The sequence below is a fragment of the Populus nigra genome, chromosome 1, assembly GCF_951802175.1.
Source record: "Populus nigra chromosome 1, ddPopNigr1.1, whole genome shotgun sequence".
Taxonomy (NCBI): Eukaryota; Viridiplantae; Streptophyta; class Magnoliopsida; order Malpighiales; family Salicaceae; genus Populus; species Populus nigra.
This window is the reverse complement of record NC_084852.1, coordinates 17,608,477-17,629,392: the sequence shown is the minus strand read 5'-3', so window position 1 is coordinate 17,629,392 and position 20,916 is coordinate 17,608,477. Positions and strand designations below refer to the sequence as shown.

The 20,916-nt window shown below is 33.8% G+C and overlaps 2 protein-coding genes across 2 annotated transcripts; one reads left to right on the top strand and one right to left on the bottom strand.

The window, feature by feature from the left end:
• The first annotated feature begins 1,784 nt into the window (after positions 1-1,784).
• On the top strand, positions 1,785-3,448 carry LOC133698652 (chaperone protein dnaJ 20, chloroplastic-like). Its single transcript, XM_062121658.1, has 2 exons — positions 1,785-2,273; positions 3,026-3,448. Exons 1-2 carry the CDS (start codon positions 1,833-1,835, stop codon positions 3,176-3,178), a joined length of 594 nt encoding a protein of 197 aa, XP_061977642.1. The 5' UTR covers positions 1,785-1,832; the 3' UTR covers positions 3,179-3,448.
• A 2,860-nt stretch (positions 3,449-6,308) lies between these two features.
• On the bottom strand, positions 6,309-8,385 carry LOC133683380 (protein ECERIFERUM 26-like). The gene is made up of 2 exons (XM_062106770.1): positions 7,874-8,385; positions 6,309-7,537 (listed from the first exon to the last, which is right to left on the bottom strand). Exons 1-2 carry the CDS (start codon positions 8,303-8,305, stop codon positions 6,638-6,640), a joined length of 1,332 nt encoding a protein of 443 aa, XP_061962754.1. The 5' UTR covers positions 8,306-8,385; the 3' UTR covers positions 6,309-6,637.
• Positions 8,386-20,916: the final 12,531 nt, after the last annotated feature.

The window sequence follows — 20,916 nt, the reverse complement described above, 5'->3', positions numbered from 1 at the left end:
AGCCGGATTGAAACATACTTTGTTAAAGAAGAATTTGAGAGGTACAACTGTGAACACACTTTATTCATAAAAACAGGAAATTGAGGTACAATTTTGATCGTTAGCTTATATGTTGATGATTTAATTTTTACTGGTAATAATGAAAGTTTGTTTGTTAAATTTAAGAATTCTATGAAATTTGAATTTGGTATGACTGATTTGGGCAAAATGAAATATTTTCTTGGCGTGAAGGTTCTTCAAATTCTGATGGCATTTATATTAGTCAAAAGAAATATGCAAAAGAAGTTGTGGAGAGGTTTGGGATGGAAAAAAGTAATAGTGTGAAGAATCTCATTGTTCTTGGTGTTAAATTAATGAAAGATGAAGAAGGAGCCAATGTAAATGTTACTGTGTATAAACAGTTGGTTGGAAGTCTTATGTATTTAACTGCAACAAAGCCAAATTTGATGTATGTTGTGTGTCTCATTAGTAGATTCATGGCAAATCCAACTGAGATGCACTTGCAAGCTGCAAAAAAAGAGTTGAGATACTTGAAAGGTACTGTGGATTTGGGATTTTTTTTTAATCAAAAAGAGGGTAATAAAGAGTTGATGGCATATACAGACAATGATTATGTAGGAGATGTGGATGACAGGAAAAGTACTTCTAATTATGTGTTTTTACTCAGTAAAGGACTTGTGTCTTGGTTTTTTAAAAAACAGCCGGTTGTTACTTTATCCACTACTGAAGCAGAGTTTGTAGCAGCTACATCATGTGCATGTCAAGGAGTATGGGTGAGAAGAGTATTGGAAAAGCTTGGTAATTCTCAAAGCAAGTGCACCACTGTGTTATGTGACAACAGTTCTACAATTAAGTTATTAAAAAATCCAGTTATGCACATGCGCAACAAACATATTGATGTAAGGTTTAATTTCCTGCGTGACTTGACTAGAGATTGAGTTGTTGAGCTGAGGCATTGTGGCACACAAGAATAAATTACAGATATTATGACAAAACCACTCAAGCTGGATGTATTTTTGAAGCTATGCAAGTCATTGGATGTGTGTGAGGTATCAGGACTAAACTGAAAGTATTACTACATTCAGTTTAGGGGAGGCATTGTTGAGACTGTTAAATGTTGAGATTGTCAAAGTTATTCTGTTAATAAATCCTATTAAGTGGGACACGTAGACTAAGTTTTTAACTGATTATCTATTTGTTACCATGTAAAACATGGGTTGTTATGTTTTTCATCTTATCATCTTATAAGGCTTGTATAAGCCAACCATTGCTTTGAATTCCGTAAGAGAATGCATTTTCTTTGCTGTAATTTGTTTTGTGCTTAGAATTACCAACAATTTATACCAAAAGACTAATTTATAATTAATTTAGAAAATAACATTATTTAAAAAATAAAAAAAATAAAATCCATTAACATATCTATATTTTTTATAGCGCACGAGAAATGATTCATTATACCAAATATTATATCATGAACTCTCGTATAATCTCTAAATAATAGTGGCGATGGATTCTATGTTTATTTGAAAGTGGGGAGTGCAATGCCAAGTGTGCACAACAATTTCTGAAAAGATAAAACAAATATGAGAAGAGTTTGAAGCTAAAGTAGGGACTAAATTAAAATTATAATTGAAAATTAGATATTAAATATATAATTTTAAAACCACAAGGACTTATGTTGCTTTTACTAGAGTAGTGGGACTAAGTTATAATTTACTCCAAAAAACCTTTTACATAATAATAATAATAATAAATAAAACTCACGTATAAAAACCCAGCCAGAATCTATCTCTCTTGTAAAACACCAAAACACAGGCTTGTAGGAGAGAGAGATGCGTTGCTATGGATTAATGATCCCAGGAAGCGAAACCGCTCGCTTCTATCTATCACCATTGAAGCCTGAGTCGAGCCCAATTCTACGGTTTAAACCCGTTACAAGAATCCCAATGGGGTCATTCAAAACCAAAACCACAATCAATGCAAAAATCACCACAGAATTGGGTCAGATGACCTTGTATGAGTTACTGGGCATACCCGAATCCGGGACATTTCCTGAGATAAAACAAGCGTACAAGCAATTGGCAAGAAAGTACCATCCAGATGTTTCACCTCCGGGTCGGGTCGAAGAGTATACCCGGAGGTTTATTCGGGTTCAAGAGGCTTATGAGACGTTATCGGATCCAAGAACGAAAGAGATTTATGATCGTGATATGGCTAGAGGTCTTCATTTAGCTTTCTCTGCTAGGAGACGTTATCCATATCAAAATGATGAGGTATAGTTTTTTCTTTCTTATATTTATTTTATCTGTGCATGCAGTTAGTTTTGTGTATTTTTTTTATTATTTTTGGTTAAAATTTTGATGTGGGTTTTTGGTTTTTTAATTTCAGAGTGTGAATATTTTTTTTTTGTTATGGTCTGGTTTGAAGTGGGTACGTGTTAGTTTTTTTTTTTCTCTTCTCTTCGAATTGTCTGGAGTTTTTATTTTCTTTTTCTTTTTAATTTTTTTGATAGATTATCGGTTCTTTTGGGGCTAATTTGGCGTGTTCAATCTTGGTAAATTGATATCTTTTTGAAAAAAAAATGCTGTCAGATTGGGTTCATGGTGTTTTTTTTTTGTTTAATTATTGGTTGTTTGTGCTAGTTGGCCTAGAAGAAAGGAGGGAACTTTAAAATTATGTGTTTCTGTGTTTAATCAATTATTGTTGCTGACAAAGTTTAGTAGAAACTCTCAAAGTATTGATTAGTAAAGAATCAGAGAATTAAGTTTTGATTTCTTCAATCCTTTTCTGTTTAGATCTTCACTCAACTTTCATCCTCGTGAGAATCTTTGTTTTTGTATTTAAGTGCTTCAATTTCATTGTTTGATTGAATAAACATTTGGAATCTTAGTAAGGTTAGATCGCTTTGATTTTGGTAGAAAGTGAAGCTGTACATCGGATACTGGGCACTTATGTAATAAAGTACTAATTAGGCTGTCGTTCTATGTTATCACTTGATGTTTACTGGGTTTGTTTTTACAATCAGGAAATGGAAGGGAGAAGTGAATGGAAGAATTGCTGGCAGTCTCAGCTATCAGAGCTGAAGAGAAGAGGCACGAACAAGGATGCTGGTGGCAGCAGCATGTCATGGGCAGCTCGAATGAGGAGACGCAGGGAAGGATTATCTGAGGAACTTTAGATAGGTTTTGTTATACTCAGTGTATATACTTGTCTTTATTGAGATGCTTATTCAAGAACTGTCTGGTTAGCATTGCCATAAGCAGCAATAAAGTTATATCAGCATGCTAACCAAACAGTTACCTGATATCGGAAATTGTAGAGTTGTTTCCATGACTTGCTGCCCACTTTACGCTGTACATAAAGTTAACTGCTATTGCTTGCTCCTTCAAGTGTTATCTCCACTGCTGAAGCTAGAATTAGTGTCTGAAATATATTAAGTTTTGAAGCATCTCTCTTTCATTTCATTCCTCCTTCAAGAGTTGTTTCCATGACTTGCTGCCCACTTTACGCTGTACATAAAGTTAACTGCTATTGCTTGCTCCTTCAAGTGTTATCTCCACTGCTGAAGCTAGAATTAGTGTCTGAAATATATTAAGTTTTGAAGCATCTCTCTTTCATTTCATTCCTCCTTCCCCTATCTTTTAATTTCTCTGGTGTTTTGTGTCTGCTGCGTGCTGAAGTTCATGTAAACATGATGGCTGTAATGTTTCGTGGAGAGTGCTTTTGAAATGCATGGATGTATGAAGCTTGAGCTTATCTTTCATTGGAGGCTGCATATTATTCGTGTTTTCTTCTTCCGTGTTGCTCCTTCGATTCATTACTCGTTTTCCATTCTTTCTCCCGGATTTCCTTGGATGGAAATTTAATTTTATATATAATTAGTGGTATAGATAATTATACGTTGGCCGCACTCTGGACAGTGATCGGCATCCTTATCTGAAGTCCTGCTGGTTCCCTTTGACCAAGTTCACACTTATCTTAGATGTAATTAATCATGTGAAGCAATGACTAATAATATTTCTATATTTGGTTGTGTAATTTTCAAGATTTAATGTAATGGACTGTTGCAATTTTAATGATTCGTTACATTACAAGTATCACATAAAATATTGTAATCATGCAAGGATTTATAATTGCAAAAAGTTTTTATTACGACTAAAATGTAATTTTTAAAAAAAATATAAGGGTAAAAAAAATTTCAAATAAGGATTGCTTTGTAAATAAAATAAAATATTAATTAAAAACTAAACCCGGTCGGTTCGGAAGATTAATGTGGAGATAATCATGGAGTTACTCTTTCATCCTTGGTTGAAAATTCAGATGAGCTTCTCGTTAAATCATTTATTTGATTTTTTTAAAATTATATGTATAAACTCAATTGAAATTATATTTTTTAAAAAATTTATATTTTTTTTATATTTTTTTAAATTATTTTGATGTATTAATTTCATAAATTAACTGATATTATTATCAGTTGATGATAGTTAAACCCTTGTTATTACATTTTTAAATGAGAGTTGGATAAAATTTAAAAATATATTTTTTTATATAGATGTGAATATTAAAAATAAATTTTTAAAATAAAAATATTATTTTAATATATTTTTAAATAAAAAATATTTTAAAAAACTATAGTTATTAAAACTTAAAAAACACCGACAGAAATAGAAAGAAAAAAGATTGTCCGTGTAGTTGAAGTCGGTGCGGTTGGAGTTGATTTGTGGGCCATTCTTGGAAGCCATGATTGAAACATCTAGCTACTTGGTGGAAAGAGAACCCCAACATGTCCAAGGCAAGTTGCAGAACAAGCCTGGGGCCCACAGTGGGACCCTTTTACTGATTCAACCTAGATCTGCGTGACTTCTCTTCCAAGATATTATCCTTTCTAGGAATCTAAAATGGCTTTTGATTGGAAACTAATATTCAGGTTGTGCATGTACTCGGGTTGACAACATTTCGTCAAAAACGATGTTTTTTCTTTTTCTTTTTAAATTGAAATATGTTGCACGGGATAACAATTAAAAATAAAATAAATAAATGATGTTGCGTGAATAATATTTTAAAAAATTAACCTCATCGGGTTTTATTTAAGTTTATCTAAATTAATTATATTATAAATTAATTTATCAAATCATCCGTGTTTGATCAGATTAAATTTCAATTTAGTTTATAAGTAAATTTAACTCAGACCAAGCTTTAAAAATTACCGAGTCAATCTAAAAAGTATCTATCCATGAAATATGGCATACTCCATGATTCGACACCTCTTTAGACCTTTTCCTTTCTTTCTTTGTGTTTTTCAAATATTTGTTGAGTTGTTTGGTAGCTGGCAAAACGGTGGGTTTTGTTGCCCTTTTACGTTCTTTTTAAACATAGTTAAAAGATTAATTAGGAAAAGAAGCATACTTAATGAGTTGTATTGTAGATAATTACGCAATAATAGCGCCTTCCCATTAAACATTTGTTGCTACAACTTAATTTATTAATTACGTATCTAGAACAATGCAATTTATCCCATATTTATGTGCTTTTTTTTAATATGGGTTATTTAAACAAAATATTTTTTTAAAATCTTTACAAGAAATAAATATGTACAAAAATCAAGTAATAGTCTTTATAAATGCTATAAATATAAGTAATTCTAATCGTGTTTAGTTTTTTTAATTAAAATGATATTCAAGTCAATTCATGCATAATTCAACCAATCTTATTAATTTTAAAATTAATAAAAATATAAAGCTTTAATAGCTACAAGTAAACTCAATCTTATAATTAGCTATGTACTAGAGTTATAAAGTCATAAATCAATTCATTGGGTGAGGGATTGACACTCTAAATTAACAGTATAAGAAAATATTATAATTTATTGCTCGCCTATGTTCATGATGGGTTGACACTTTTTCAAAGAGACAAGACACTAACATAATCATTAATTATTGTGCGAGTGCCGTGCTTTCATTCTCTTGCATCATAGGTGCAACTTTAAGAGTTTGTTTTCTCGTCTTAAAAATATTTATTATTATTATTTTTTAAATTATTTTAATGTATTAATATTAAAAATAAAATTTAAAAAATAAAAATATTATTTAAATATATCTTCACTGAAAAAAAACACTTTAAAACATACCCGTGATATCAAACAGCGTACGCGGAAGGTTTGTTGCTTCATGACGTGTGATTAATCGTAATAATTGCACTAGATATTTCCATAAAGTCAATTTATCCTTTTGATTTTCTTGGAGGAAGCAGGCATGATTATTTTTCAAAGAAAATCCACTAAGAAATTACGGCTGCGCGCGCAGGAGAACTGATGGAGATTGAAGATGGTGGATTGCCTTTAACAAATTTGATGGGTTACAGTCCAGCTCAAGAAAATGATCTTGCCTTAACCTAATCCATGAGGGTAATCCTCGTAAAGCTCTTAATTCCAGCAATAAAGACGAGGGAGTTACTGATACATGAACTTGAGTACTCCGAGACTTTCTACTAAGTGAATTTCTTACATATTTTATTTATGTTTGGAGTGACAAAGGATAGCATTAGTAGACAATATGCAGGTCCTAATAAACTAAAGCTTGAACACTACTGCACACAGTACTGCTGATTTCTGGCAATATTTAATCAGCCTTGCAGTCATTCAGGAATCGATGTCATCTTCAAGCATCAGACCATTTTTTCGCAGCTCAAATCTGAGCTTCACCACCTCATTTTCAGGCAGAGTTACCACCACGATCCTTCCAATGTTGCCATCCGTGCCTGAATCTTTAGGCCATGGAAGTACCATAACAGCTCCTTCATCTCCAACACCTTGGATGCTATAGTGCACAGCTTCTGGTTTATGTCCATTCCATTCCAGTCCATAAAAATTAGTCTCTTCTAAGTCCACAAATGTCAAATTTGCACCGTACACAACGTAATCAAATACTCCATTATCCTTTTCCACCACCTCTTCAATTTGGCTATTCTCCTCTGTGGCTTGATCAACCAGCAACGTGGCCAGTTCTTTCAAATCTGCGTCCACAACTGAGGAATCTGCCTTGACTGAACTTATAATTTGACTGTTGCTCAAAATCCCACCTTTAGGGTTGTTGGGATCTTTCTTGCAGAGGGTGACAACTTTAGGCTCAAGCCCATCTTTAGCTTTGGCTATGCATTGCCACATTATAGCACACAGCGACTCAAAAAATGGGATCTTGGCAATTCCACTCGGACCCCAAATTCTTGAGTGTAATTGAGATACTTGTGAAGCAGATAAATGGAATGAAAAAGTTTCCATTTTGCAGTTATTGGCAGTTACCCAAAGGTCACCAACCGGGTCGACCTGTTTCAGAGAAACGGGTTCCTGGGTACCCACAGATGGGCTCTTGGAATCTTCAAGCCCAGTGGGTGATTTTGTGAGTTTGAAAGGCCCATACGACTTAAGACCAGCCAGGAATTGGCCCCAGGAGTTGAGGCACTCTGAAGCTGAATACACATCTCCAATTATATGGGCCCAGCTTATGCCCATGGACATTCCTCCACATTTGAACTTGGTTACCTTAAACAAGAAAAAGTCTTAGAAGACCAAACTATATAATTAATTAATTATATAATCGGGTAATCACAATAATTTCCATGAGGTTATACCTCATGAAATCATAGCCAGCATCCAAGAGCTTTTGCTTTATATATATATATATATATATATTAAAAAGCACTGAATTACTAGTTTTTAAAATTTTTAAAAAGATAAAATAAAAACTGAAAAGTACCTGCAACACAATTCCAAACAATAAATAACGAGAAAAATGAACATGACTTAATTAATTTTGAAAGTGATTTATTCTTGACGTAAACATGTTTAGCATAATTAAATGAATTAAACATTAATTACCTGCATGTAAAGCGAAGGAGAGAAAAATAATTCAGGACCAATAGGTGAATGGTAAATAAGAAGATTGTCAAGAGAGCAATCCCTTGTTTCTAGCCATTCATCGACAGTCTTGCTGCACCGAGCCTCTACAATCCTCACACCACAGTCATTACATTTCATGTATGGCCGTCCAGCCTCCGTTCGCTTGAAGCGGCCACAAACTGTATAGTAGTCGTTAAGCCAGTAAAACATGCTTCCCTTAATTTGCATGATGGTCAATCCTTGGCATGCTTGGCTGTTAAAAAAGTAGACACCTTTTAGATAGGGAAGCTTCATGGCCAAGTCCATGCCATTGGGCTCGTGAATCACGTCCGAACCAGTAATACGACCCGGTCCAGCAGATGATAGTTTAATGTCATAGACCAAATTTTGATCCTCCTTGCAAGAAACCATGTTTGAAGAGGAGAAAACAATGGAGGGAGGTGGCGGAGGAGCAAGGGCAGACGGAGGGAGAAGAGTATGATGGGATATATTTGTTTGATGGATGGTATTTGTAGCAATGGCTCAGCTAGCTAGGCAGCTTTATATTGGGAAGGAGGACAACGGAGTTTTTTCAGGCAGGTAAGAATTTTAATGTGGGATGCTATGTGTGTTATTGCTATTGGTTGGTGTGAGAAGCAGTTTGATACTCTGTTTTTGCATTTAAGTTCAAGGTCGAGTAAATTTAGGATACTTTAAAGCAAGCTTCTCAATTCTGTTTTGGGAAGTGTTTTATATTTTCAATTGAAAAAGAATGTTTTGATTTTAAAATGTTTTAGTATGTTGTTTTGGATAATTCAATAAATATAATTGAAATTCAAGATAAATTAATTATAAATTATATAATATAAACACAACGTCAAACAAATATAATTTTAAAATTTAAAATATTTTTAAATAATCAAGATTAAATATAACTTTAACTTAAAATAATTCAACTTAAACAAAATACCAAAATATTATGGAATCTGAGTGTCACATTTAGGTTAACACACGAACACCATCCAATTAATATTTTTTAACCCTTAATTAAACTATAATTTTGTTTGTTACCCCTTTAAATTCCCTTCAGTTTACTCATTCAATATCACGAGGAAATCATGTTTTTCTTAAGGATAATAAGAAATAGTTCGGTGCTTTTTATATTATAATCGTAATGCAAAATATATTTTTATTGTGATATTAATGGAGAATGATTTTTTGATCCTTAACATTTTATAAAAAAGATGTGCAACTCATGTTTTATTCGATCAAAGAAATGGAAAAATGTAATAGATATTGGTGTCAATGAAAGTTTGTCAGGAGAGGGGAGTTCAATGAAGATGAATTTACCATTTAACCATGCCAAAAAAATAGATTAGGGTCCATAAATTTATTATTATTGTTATTATTGTTTTGTTTGATTTTTTTATTTTTAGATTGATTAAAGATTGTTTTGTAGTTGAAAATGGAGTTATTAATATTTATATGGTATTTTTACAATTTGTTTTGGTTAAAATAAGTTGAAGTTTGGGTTTGATTCAATGGCTTTTAAAGCCTGAAACGGAACATGTGAAATGAAATCAGAACATTCCAGTCGAAATTTATCCAAAAAATCCGAACAAAACAGTCTTTTTTAAAATGAGATAAAAATTATTCTGCTTTTTGAATTGATATGAAATATTTCAGTCATTTCGAACAAAACAGAACGGAGTGACAACCTTGCTTTAAAGAGGATAAAAATATTTAGTATCATGTTATTACTTTTTTTTAAGATAAATGAGATGAGAATAATAAAAATACTAGAGATATGTCTTTTTTATTTTTTATTTTAAGAGTATATAAATTTATTTTTTATTTTTTATCTTTGTTTTTTTAATTAAATATATTTTTGTCTTTTTTATATTTGTCATTTCTGCCCTGAAACATTAATGAAACACAACTTATGATTTTAAATGAAAAAAATAGAGAGAAAAACACATGATTAAATAAATATCCTTTTGTTTTAAAAAATAGAGAATTAAGGCCTTTATATATATATATATATAGTAATTATCTTCTAAACTGATTTTTTTAAAACTTGCTAAGATGGGTGTTTTTGTTTTTTCATTTGTAAAAATACAATTGAATGACATGTCTATCGTTGATATCAAAAATATCAAACCAAGCATCTAGGGACCTTTTGTTCTTCTCACACTGGTTTTTTTTTTGTCAATTCCATAACCAACGAGGGCAATTTCATGTTTTAAGGTTGATTAATTAATTTTTAATGCAAATAATTGTGGAAAATACTCTGTTGTCGTGTCCTTAGATGCGCCATCGCATACTCTTTTTGATGGTGTGGCTCGTGTCGATGGAAATAAGACGGTTTATTGTTGGTAGATCTTTCTTGTTTTTTCTTCTTTGTGTCTCTCTCCCGTTCTAAGAATTGTCCTAAGAATTACAGGTTGGTTTTTTTTATTTGTATTTTAACTTCAGTTTTTATATTTTTAATTTCACTTGATCTTTTATAAGAGTTTTGTTTGTTTTTAATTTTATTTTTCGATCCCAAATTATCATATATTATTTTTTTATTTAATCTTTATATTTTTAATTTTTAATTTTTAATCTTTTTTATAAAAGTAAGTTTCATCTAGTGCTTGTCAAAAATTGAAACCATTAAAGCGTCATTAAACCCTCTTTTTTTTCTTTTCTTTTTTTTTCCTGCCCGCCTTCCACCTGTCTCTTCGGTTCACGCATCTTCGCCACTAACTTAGAAGATGGGAAAATTTGAATTTTGGAACTGCCATTTGTGTAGGTGCTAAAAGAGTGGTCCTAGCTAGAGGTCTGTCTATATGTATATAATATTACTCTTTAAGGTTTTATATTCTTATATTTCCCGCAGCATTTAGGTGGCTTTCTCCATTTGGAGTACTCGAGTGAGTTAAGTACATGTATTTTGTAGTATTTTTTGTTCGTAATTGAAATTCTTGACTTGAAAAAACGTTTATTTTTGGAAAAGCAACTCAACTCATCACTTCAATAACTGAAAAAAGAAGGAAAAACTAATTTATTAACGAACAAAAAATCATAAGAATTATTAAATTATTTCTAATAAATCAAAGGCACTAATTGATAATTAACTCTCAAAATTAAGAAAAAAGATGGTAGAAAAGTAATAACTAGGATAGTAAACAACGTTGACCCATAATAGTTTAGTCAACCAATTTTTATTAAATTAATATGTAGTATATATACACATATAGGAATTCATAGATTTGAAATCCTGTTTGAAATTGTGGTTGTGATTTTTTTAAGTGTTTTTTTATTAAAATAGTATTTTTTATTATTTAAAAATTATTTTTGATATCAATAAATTAAAATGATATCAAAATATTAAAAAATAAAATAAGATTTAATTGCGGGATCGTTTTCATAAACACAAGAGTAATTATTAGCCAGGTGGTTAGAATAGATACGAGGAGCCGCTGCCAACGTTATTTATGGTATGAAATTATGGACCTCAATTGCTGCTTCTGCTTTGTCTTTTATGGTAATTGACGGCCACCCTTTTTGGTTCCATGATCCCATCATTATAATTTCCTCTCTCTGTCTCTAACGTCACAATTATTCTTTCACTGTACAGATGCCATTCTTCCCATCGCGGCGCTAGGAACATGATTTTCATCTTTGGATCTGGCTGTAGTGGTTTCTTTTGCTCTGCTACAGGAACTGCTGGGCAGAGCCTTGATCATGTTTCAAGCATTGCATCTGGCAGACAAACCAGATTTTTTACCTCTTTGGGTGAAACAGCCGCCGCTGATCTTTGACTTCCTTTTTGGGTATTATAGATGGAAGCTCTCCTCTAATTTTAGATATGAAAAAGAATAATCACAATTACCAAGCTATGCTAAAAAATAATACTTCCTAAATAATACGCAATAATTTAATATGCGATGTGCTTTAAGAGACGCAGAAGATGGCTTCACGTTCCCACGGCAGGTAGAAAAAATATTAAATTGATTTTTTTAGTATTTTTTTTAACTTTAATACATTGAAATTAAAAATAAAAAGATTATTTTAAGTACAACAAAATTAAAAAAAAGAACATTGAAAAAACCAAACGGTCGCCGTACGTCTAGGCTAATGAGATCTATGTCGACATTAATGATTTGTCCCAGAATTTGATGCAAGTCTCTTTTATGCATCTAATTCAGCTGAGAAGTCCTAGTCCTTTTCAACTGTCCATACTAAAAGACTCCTTCAATCATGGATTTGACGGTGCTTGAAATATCCTAATTATTATTTTTAAAAATATTTTTTATTTTAATATAATATATATTTTTTATTTTTTAAAAATTATTTTTAATATCATCACATATAAATAATCTAAAACCATTAAAAATATATTAATTTAAAACAAAAAAAATTCAAAATTTTTAAAAAATACTTTCCAACAACATTGGCAAACACTAACTTTTCTATTCCTCGCAGAATGAAAAAACAAATCAATTAATGCAAATAAAAACTTAATGAAAGATGTATGATTTTTTACAACTCTTGCCTGTCACGTCAAACTATTTCCAAGTCAGTTTTGTACAGTGAAAAATTCATGAAAAACTCGTTGTACAAGACATGATGGTGAAGTCGATCAACCTCGTAGCTCAGATTTTCTGGACGGTGGTTGATCGTTGGTACAGGTAAATTCAAGTTTTTATAAAAATAAAAAATATATAAAATAATATTATTAAAAAAAACTGGTTTTCTTTACTAACAAAATATTTGGTTAAAATAATAATTAAAATTGATGTTGGTAATAAAATAATCTAAAAGTATATGTATTAATTTTTTATTTTACAATTACATTAATTTACATTTTATTATTAATACATTTTAAAAAAAACCAATCATGCCAATTACAACACCAATTTTATTGTTTCATTAAACTTACTGCGATACCATCACAAACATAATTTATATAGAAAGACCTTTGGTTTTAATGAGATTATGATCATTAAGCCATATCAATTAAAAAAATTTCAGGAACAAAATTAATTAAGATGGGGATCAAATTATATAAATAATTGGTGAGAATTAAAAAATATATATTTTTATAATTTACAAATATAAAAACTTGGATCTTTGCAAATTTTTAACCTATATAAAAACAACCCAACGTTAATTTTTTGTTATTTTGATTTGGGTAGCAAATTAACAAAACACAGCTAGCTTAATGAAAAGCAGAAGAGAAACGTAGCAAAAACATTAGAAATAGCTTCTTAGAAACCGAGTTCAGAACTCATTTATTGATAGGGCTCATGCATGAAAGTTACGTTTTATTTTATAAGCAAATAAGATGAAATCATGATTAGATAGAAAAGCTACCGCAAACACGTAGAATAGACTCTTAATCACCCATGATTTTCAACCTTTGTCTTGCGGAGTCTCGCACCAATTGCCCACGATTTGCCACATTAATTTAAACTTTGTCTTCTAAGCAAATATCAATATACATAGGATAGCAAGTTATTTACAATTGATAATTAATTCAAATCCTTCCTTTAAAGAGTTTGGATTTAAGAAATATGTTACTATAAGAAAAAAAAAAAAAAAAGTAACCGCTCAAGATAAACTCAATTTTTAATGTCTTGAAATTGTCTAACCACTGACTATATATATATATATATATATTGTAAAATCTATTTAATTTATATATATAAAAAAACCCTTTGCCTTTTGCTATACTTTACTCTAGTATGTTATTTAACGTTGGGAAATTTTAACCCATAGAAGCAGAAGTTAAACGACGATGGATTCGTTTTTATCCTCTTCAAATCCCTGTACTTGAATGTCGACATTGTTTATATTGATTATTGAAGAAAAGAAGAAAAAAAGGGTTAAGAGCTCAAATGAAGTAATTAAGGACTAAATTGAGGCTCTTGTTGGGTCATTCAAGCAATCAAACACACACAAATTTACGTGGTTCGGCAACTTGCCCACTCCACGGAGCTACTGGTTTGTATTAATCAAGCTTTGAAACAATACAAACAACAAAACAAGGAAGAGGAGAAAATTCTTCTCTACTCAACTCAACTCTCCCTAGCTCTCTCTCTGTGTTTCTCTCTTGTTCTCAATCTTGTTCTCTCTGCTACGTCTCACATCTCAGCTCTCAATAGCACCCTCTATTTATAGCTGATATGGGAGACAATCTTTTTTATTTAGTCAATTATGGTGGCCACCGTTTTCTTTGTTTAGGCACCCACCATTGACTTTCACCATGCAGCCATGTTTGACAGCAGCCATGCTTGACATGGCTGCCACTACCACCATCTTATGTCCACACATAACAATCTCCCACTTGGACACAAATGGTGCTAGATCTGTCTTTTAATCTCTGAGACCAACTAAAGCTTTACACAGCTTCAGTTTATCAAGAGTAACTCCTTTGGTTAACATGTCAGCTGGATTCTTGCTTCTGCAGATCTTTTCTAGCATTAGTTGCTCCTCGTCTAGCAATTGTCGGATGAAGTGATATTTGATCTGAATATGCTTCGTCCTGGAGTGAAATGCTGGATTTTTGGCAAGGAAGATTGCAATCTGACTGTCGCTGTACAAAGTACCCTTTTCATTCATCTTGCCCAATTCTTTCAGGAAACTCTGTAGCCATACTATCTCTTTTGCAGATTCTGAAACTGCAACATATTCAGCTTCAGTTGTTAAAAGAGCGATGATCTTTTGTAAGGTCGAACTCCAGGAAACAACAGTCCCTCCTAGAGTATATACATATCTTGTAGTGCTCTTTCTACTATCAACATCTCCTGCTAGATCAGCGTCTACAAAACCTTTAAGTTTCAAACCACCAGCTGTAAAGGTAAGACATGTCTCTGATGAACCTTTTAAGTATCTCATGATCCATTTCACCGCCTCCCAATGTTGCTTTCCCGGATTGCTCATATATCGGCTTACAACTCCCACTGCATGGGCAATGTCTGGTCTGGTACAGACCATAGCATACATCAAAGAGCCGATAGCTGAGGTGTATGGAATCTTATCCATGTATCCACTTTCTAGCTCGGTTTTTGGTGACTGGTCTTTGCTGAGCTTGAAATGATTCCCCAGAGATGTACTTACTGGTTTAGCATTATCCATACTAAACCTGCTGAGAACCTTCTTGACATACTCTGTTTGTGAAAGCTTTAGTATGCCTTTGTCTTGATCTCTGATGATTCTCATGCCAAGTATTTGTTTAGCAGCTCCCAGATCCTTCATTTCAAACTGTTTTGATAATTGTTGTTTCAGCTTGTCAATCTCCTCAATGTTGGATCCTGCAATCAACATATCATCCACATATAATAGTAGAATGATGTAGGAGTTGTCAAAATGTTTAACATAGCAACAGTGATCAGCTTGGCATCTTGTGTATCCCGAACTACACATGAAGTTGTCAAACTTCTTGTACCACTGTCTTGGAGCTTGCTTCAAACCGTATAGGCTTTTCTTTAGCTTGTAGACTTGGTTCTCCTTTCCTGGTATTTCAAACCCCTCTGGTTGTTGCATGTAAATGTCTTCCTCTAATTCTCCATGAAGAAAAGCTGTTTTTACATCTAATTGTTCAAGATGTAAATCTCTACTGCTACTATCCCCAAAACAACTCTGATTGTTGTGAGCTTCACAACTGGAGAAAATATCTCAGAGTAGTCAATCCCTTTCTTTTGTTGAAACCCTTTTACAACAAGTCTTGCCTTGAACCGTTTGCTTCCGTCATGCTCAGTCTTTACTCTGTAGACCCACTTGTTTTGCAAAGCCTTCTTTCCTTCAGGTAGTGTGGTCAGCTCCCAGGTCTTGTTCTTCAGCAACGAACTCATCTCATCCTTCATGGCTAACTCCCACTTGCTTGAGTTTCCATCTTGTAAGGATTCTTCATAACTTAGCGGCTCACCACCATCTGTCAGTAAAATATAATTCAGTAGAAGTGTGAACCGTTGTGGGGGCTTTATAGTCCTTGAAGACCTGCGAACATAAACAATTGGTTCACTTGGCTCTGCATCGTCTTGGGTAGTGGTGGGTACAGATGTGCTTGAATCTTCTTGTAAAGACTCTTGAGTTTTGTTCTGCTCGGTAACATCGGGAAGGCCTTCTAATCTTATGAATTCAGATTTTTGTGGACTTGTATCTGAATCAGTCATATCTGTTTCTGCACTTGATCTGTCTTTGTACAAAACTTTCTCATTGAAGATTACTTTCCTGCTTCTGATCATCCCAGAACCGAAATCCAAATTCTTCATCTCCATAGCCAATGAAGAAACATTTCTTGGATTTGGCATCTAGCTTGTTGCGAGCATCAGAATCTATATGCACATAGGAAACACACCCAAAGACCTTTAAATGAGAGAGTTGTACCTCTTTTCCTCTCCATACTTCCTCGGGCAATCTGAACTCCAAAGGAACTGATGGTCCACGGTTGATCAAGTAAACTGCAGTATGAACTGCGTCAACCCAGAATGTTTGAGGTAGCCATGAATGCAACCTCATGCTTCTAGCTCGTTCATTGATGGTCCGGTTCATTCTTTCAGCAATGCCATTCTGTTGTGGTGTGCCTGGAATGGTCTTTTCCATTCTGATACCATTAACAGCACAATACTCTTTGAAACCTCCATCAATGTATTCTCCTCCATTATCAGATCTTAAGCATTTCAACTTCAAACCTGATTCATTCTCAACCATAGCCTTCCACTTCTTGAATGTTTCGAACACATCAGATTTATTTTTCAGAAAGTAGACCCATACCTTTCTGCTGAAATCATCAATGAAAGTTACGTAATACCGAGAACCTCCAAGAGATGCTACTGGAGAAGGTCCCCATAAATCTGTGTGCACCAGTTCTAGCTTTCTTGGTCTTAAGGCCCTGCCAACCTTTAAGAAACTAAGCTTCTTCTGTTTTCCAAGAACACAGCTTTCACAAATGTCTAGATCAACATTTTTAAGTTCTGGCAGTTTTCCCTTCGACTGAAGTATCTTCATCCCCTTTTGACTCATATGGCCGAGTTTACAGTGCCATAGCTGTGCTTGATCTTCTGCTTCAGTAGAGGCAATAATGTCTGCACATCTTGTGGTCATATACAGGGTGCCGGTTTTCTTTCCACGAGCCAAAACCATTGCTCCCTTTGATACCTTCCACATACCTCCAGAAAAAAGGATTGAATGACCACTCTCATCAAGTTGTCCGACTGAGATCAACTTCTTCTTTAGTCCAGGAACATGCCTTACATTTTGCAAGTTCCACGTAGATCTATTCATTGTCTTGATCTGCACTTCTCCTATACCCACAATCTTCATTGGTTGTCCATCGGCCAGATAGACTACACCGTGATCTCCAACAACATAGTTTTGCATCATCTCATGGTGTGGTGTACAGTGGAATGAAGCACCAAAATCAAGAATCCAATCATCAATTGGACTTTGTACAGCAAGAATCAAAGCGTCTTGCACCTCATCTATGGTAGCGTTTGCAGAGTCAGCTTCAGGTTTTTTCGGTTTTGTGCAATTCCTCATGAAATGACCAGGTTTGCCACAATTCCAACATTCAACCTACTTTCTGGGTCCGGACTTGCTTTTACTTCTATATCTTGATTTGGATCTGCCTCTGGATAAGCCTCTATCCTGTCTCCTCCCTCGAGTGTTAATGTTGAGAGCTGATCCTGAACTTGAACTTTCACCTGAGTCTTTCCTTTGCACTTCTTCAGCTAAAATCAAGTCTCGGATGTCATCATATTTCAGTTTGGATTTTCCAGCTGAGTTGCTCACGGCTGTCCTCATACCTTCCCAACTGCTTGGAAGTGAAGCTAGTAAAATGAGTGCACGGATCTCATCATCAAACTCAATTTCTACAGATGACAATTGATTTGTGATGGTATTAAAGTTGTTGAGATGTTGTGTGACGGAGGTGCCTTCTGTCATTTTCAGGTTGAACAACTTCTTCATCAAGTGCACTTTATTGTTTGCCGAGGGCTTCTCATACATCCCAGACAAAGCTTCCATTAGTCTTGCAGTGGATCTTTCTTTTGTAACATTGTGAGCAACTCTTCTTGATAAGGATAGCCAGATAATACCCAAAACTTGTCTATCAAGAAGCAACCAATCTTCTTCTGGCATATTTTTTGGTTTGCTCCCTAACAGAGGAAGATGAAGTTTCTTCCCATATAAATAGTCTTCAATTTGCATTTTCCAATATCCAAAATCTGATCCATCAAATTTTTCAATTCCCACAACCTTTATTTCATCTGCCATTTTTACTGTATCTCCGATTTGAATTTGTCAAATCTGACCTTACAGATGTGTCCGGAACGGCCAAAACTATTGGAAACGACACTGAGATCACCCCAATCGGACTTCGGATGGCTCAGATCTTAACAATCAAATTTTTGGATCAACGGACGGTGCAGATGAAGCCGCGTGTCAGGCCAGAATAGTGTCTGCGAAGCACTGGATCAAACCCACTTTTGATGACGTGGCAAGATGATGTGTCCTCCACGTAGGCCAAACGGGACCCACTTTTGATGACGTGGCAAATGCACGTGCGCTTTGCGCTGACGTGGCAGTGTCTGACACGACTGCTGACTGGCCGGATGACGTGGCAGTTGACTGCTTAGGTGGTAGATGACGTGTCAGGTGACTGTACGGGTTTGCTGGCGTGCCGGATGACGTGGCGGGTCAACCCGGTTCAGATGCAGGTATCCGGGTAGAGACGACGCGTGTAGGCAGTGGCTTCGTGGGCGCGTACGGGCATGCAGGACGTCGGTTCTTCGCCGGGTTTTCACCAGTGAATTCGTCTCCTCTTGCTCTACACGATGGTATGTTTAAAAACACGTTTTGAGAACTTTGATTTTTGAGTTTGGATCAAACACCCTCCTTTTCAAGAACAAGCTCTGATACCAGTTGTTGGGTCATTTAAGCAATCAAACACACACAAATTTACGTGGTTCGGCAACTTGCCTACTCCACGGAGCTACTGGTTTGTATTAATCAAGCTTTGAAACAATACAAACAACAAAACAAGGAGGAGGAGAAAATTCTTCTCTACTCAACTCAACTCTCCCTAGCTCTCTCTCTGTGTTTATCTCTTGTTCTCAATCTTGTTCTCTCTGCTACGTCTCACATCTCAGCTCTCAATAACACCCTCTATTTATAGCTGATATGGAAGACAATCTTCTTTATTTAGTCAATTATGGTGGCCACCGTTTTATTTGTTTAGGCACCTACCATTGACTCTTACAATGCAACCATGTTTGACAGCAGCCATGCTTGACATGGCTGCCACTACCACCATCTTGTGTCCACACATAACAGCTCTTCCAAATAAATAAATAAAATATATATTATATTATATTATTCTAAAAACATGATACAAACACACACAAGTCTTTCAAGAAGACGATATACAGCGAAACAAACGATCTCCATGTCTGTCCTTGAAAGCTACAAGCCTTTAAAATACTTTGGCATGGTTTGATCTCCGAGAGCAAAGTAACTACTGCACCAAGTGATAAGTTAATTTGATGGGGGCTATACGAGTTGTTTTTTAAAATATCTTTTATTTAAATATATATTAAAATAATTTTTTAATTTATTTTTAATATTAACGAATTAAGATTTTTTAAAAACATTAAAAAAAATCAATTTAAAGAAAAAACGTCTGTCATGCAAGACTACAGTGCTGCATGCAACACAGATCTGAAGAAGGCCTGGAAAGGGACTGTCTTTGATTCGTTGTTATCCCATACCTCCATTTTCTATGAATGTAACGTTAATACGAAACTGCTTGCAGCTGTGTTATAATTTTTTATGGAGACCGAACCGGTGCCCGGACGCTTTCATCTGGAGATTGTCAGAGAATTAAATAGGAGTCTCCTTGATCTCTACGACTCCCCTATGGACTGCCATGTTTACCAATCGGATAACGTGTAGCAGCACTGAAGCATTACTTGTCAACTACCCTCATTCAATAATTATAATATTTTTTTTAAAAAAAAATATTATATGACTTCAGATATAAATAGCCTAGTTTCAACCCATGAAATCTATACTATACATATCATCATCAAGAATTTGTTATACAATTTCCTAATAAGTTTAAACTTGATTGATTTTTTTATAAAGTTGGCAAGGTATTTACAGCCTTGTCTCACTGCAAGGTCTAACAACATGACATGAAAGATCAAAAACATTCTAGCTTATATGACTTTCAAATGCAGGGACAAATCCAGCAGAAAAAAAAGAAGGCAAAAGACATAGTAAAAAGAATGTGGTTCTGACGAGTTAACCTGATTGATTCTGATTTTTTTAATTATTTTTTTAATTTTTTCATTTAATACTTGGTTAAGCATTTCATTGTCTTCTTTGATTTTTTTTAATTTCACTTTTAATATTATATTTGTTTTTTATTAAGTTATTATTCTCATAACACAAATTGTGAGTTTGGTAGGTTACAATTGACTCAGTTTTTCTTAATTAACTTTTTTTTTCAATTTCATCCTTTAATATTGGGTTGATTAGAAATTAGATTTATGATTTTTTCTGTTTACTTTCTATTATGTTATCTCAATCTTATGATCTAGGAATAGTGTTTAACGAGTTAATCCAAGTTGACTCGGGTTGTTTTTTAATTTTTTTTATTGAATTCTTTTCCTAAATTCATTATCCAACACTGAGTTGGTTGGAAATTAAGTTTCATGATCTAATTTTATTTACTTTCTTTCGGAATATCTTGGTATCATGATTAAGGTCGCAAGTTTTGGTATTTTAACCCTGGTTAAATTGGGTTATTTTTTATTTTTTTTAAAAAAGTTATCTTGGTGTCATGATCGAGGTCACAAGTCCTTCAACATTGGATTTGTTTTTAATTGGGTTGTCCCCGTCTCATGACTCAGGTCACGAGTTTATCGGATTAACCCAATTGATTTAGTTTTTTTTGTTTTTTTAATTGACTTTTTTCTCTTAATTTCATCATTTAATAACGTGTTTGATAAAAAATTAGGCTTCATGATTTATTTCAATTTTATTTTTATTAG

What these genes read in the sequence shown, in the direction of transcription:
- LOC133698652 (XM_062121658.1), top strand. Translation starts at nt 1,833, where the DNA reads ATGCGTTGCTATGGATTAATGATCCCAGGAAGCGAAACCGCTCGCTTC. An exon ending in ATCCATATCAAAATGATGAG is followed by an intron (nt 2,274 to 3,025) that starts GTATAGTTTTTT and finishes TTTTACAATCAG; the next exon opens with GAAATGGAAGGGAGAAGTGA.
- LOC133683380 (XM_062106770.1), bottom strand. Translation starts at nt 8,305, where the DNA reads ATGGTTTCTTGCAAGGAGGATCAAAATTTGGTCTATGACATTAAACTA. An exon ending in CTCCTTCGCTTTACATGCAG is followed by an intron (nt 7,538 to 7,873) that starts GTAATTAATGTT and finishes TTCTTGTTTAAG; the next exon opens with GTAACCAAGTTCAAATGTGG.